Raw genomic sequence first — 1,856 nt, 5'->3', positions numbered from 1 at the left:
GTTTTACCCCAAATCACATTCCCCTGTGCCCCAAACCCCTCATTTTTAAGGGTTTTTACCCCAAATCTCATTCCCCTATGCCCAAAACCCCTCAATTTAAGGGTTTCTTACCCCAAATCACAATTCCTTATGCCCCAAACCCCCCATTTTAAGGGTTTTTACCCCAAATCACATTCCCCTGTGCCCAAAACCCCTCATTTTTAAGGGGTCTTACCCCAAATCATACTTCCCTGTGCCCAAACCACCTCAATTTAAGGGGTTTTACCCCAAATCACTTTTCTTTGTGCCTAAAAATTCCTATTTTTAAGTGTTTTTACCCCAAATCCCATTCCCCTGTACCCCACACCCCCCATTTTTCGCTCTTTAACCCCATTCCTTCGGGAATCACCAGCTCCTTCGCCACCACCTCTTGCCTGTTGAGCTTTGGGGTGCAGCGGGCACTGGGGGGGGGTCCCCATTAACCCCCCCTGTGTGTCTGTGTGTGTCCCCCCCAGGTCCCGTGGGCGCTGCGCTATGGGCAAGAGGAGCAAGCGGGCAGCAGACAGCTCGTCCTCGGCAGACGAGGAGGAGTATGTGGTGGAGAAGGTGCTGGACCGGCGCGTGGTGAAGGGCCAGGCCGAGTACCTGCTCAAGTGGAAGGGCTTCTCCGAGTGAGTTCCAGCCGGGAATGGGGGCAGGGACAAGTCCCAAGCCAAAGCCATCCCACGGGGCTGGGAGTTTCCCCACGGGAATGGGTTGGATGGAGAAGGTTTGGTTGCTCCATCCCGTCAAGGTGGGACATAAGGGCTTGGAGCCTTTGGATGGTGTCCCTGTGGCTGCCTTCGTCCCATTCCATGATGGTGATTTGGTGACAGGGAACACAACACTTGGGAGCCGGAGAAGAACCTGGATTGCCCGGAGCTGATCTCGGAGTTTATGAGGAAGTACAAGAAGATGAAGGAAGGGGATGGCACCAAACCACGGGAGAAGGCAGAAGGGGCCAAGAGGAAAGGGGGCCTCACGGCCGGCGGGGACGATGTCAGGGCCAAGAAGAAGAGGGAGGTGAGGGATGGGCACCCAGTGCCCCTGCGATGGGGATGGGACACAGGGACGGGGACCAGCACCCAGTGTCCTCATGATGGAGATGGGGACCCAGGGATGGGGACAGGGACACAGGGATGGGGATGGGATGCAGGGATGAGGATGGGACACAGGGACGGGGACCAGCACCCAGTGTCCTCATGATGGAGATGGGGACCCAGGGATGGGGACAGGGACACAGGGATGGGGATGGGATGCAGGGATGAGGATGGGACACAGGGGTGGGGACCAGCACTGAGGTGGGAATGGGACCCAGGGATGGGGACAGGGATGCAGGGATGAGGATGGGACACAGGGATGAGGATGGGATACAGGGGTGGGGACCAGCACTGAGGTGGGAATGGGACCCAGGGATGGGGACAGGGATGCAGGGATGAGGATGGGACACAGGGATGGGGACCAGCACCCAGTGTCCTCATGATGGAGATGGAGACCCAGGGATGGGGACAGGGTTGCAGGGATCAGTATGAAGGTGCAGGGATCAGTATGGGGATCCAGGAAGAGGGATGGGGACAGGGATGCAGGGATCAGTATGAGGATACAGGGATCAGTGTGGGGATCCAGGAACCAGTATGGGGATCCAGGAACAGGGATGGAGACAGAGATGCAGGGATCAGTATGAGGATGCAGGGATCAGTATGGGGATCCAGGAAGAGAGATGGGGACAGGGATGCAGGGATCAATATGAGGATCCAGGAACAGGGATGGGGACCTAGAAACCCATCACCCCAGAGCACCCAGTCCCTTCATTCCAGTGGTGGCTCTGGCTTCCCAAT

The 1,856-nt window shown here is 57.2% G+C and overlaps 1 protein-coding gene across 1 annotated transcript; it reads left to right on the top strand.

Annotated features, from left to right (window-relative positions):
* Positions 1-513: 513 nt before the first annotated feature.
* Positions 514-1,041, top strand: LOC104402416 (chromobox protein homolog 5-like; the record flags this gene model as incomplete). Its single annotated transcript, XM_010010288.1, has 2 exons — positions 514-650; positions 855-1,041. Coding segments are annotated over exons 1-2 (324 nt in total), but the record flags the coding sequence as incomplete, so codon positions are not given.
* Positions 1,042-1,856: the final 815 nt, after the last annotated feature.

The sequence above is a fragment of the Nestor notabilis genome, unplaced genomic scaffold (genome assembly GCF_000696875.1).
Source record: "Nestor notabilis isolate BGI_N333 unplaced genomic scaffold, ASM69687v1 scaffold7292, whole genome shotgun sequence".
NCBI lineage: Eukaryota > Metazoa > Chordata > Aves > Psittaciformes > Psittacidae > Nestor > Nestor notabilis.
Note: the sequence above shows the minus strand (reverse complement) of the source record. Positions and strands in the feature narration are given on the sequence as shown.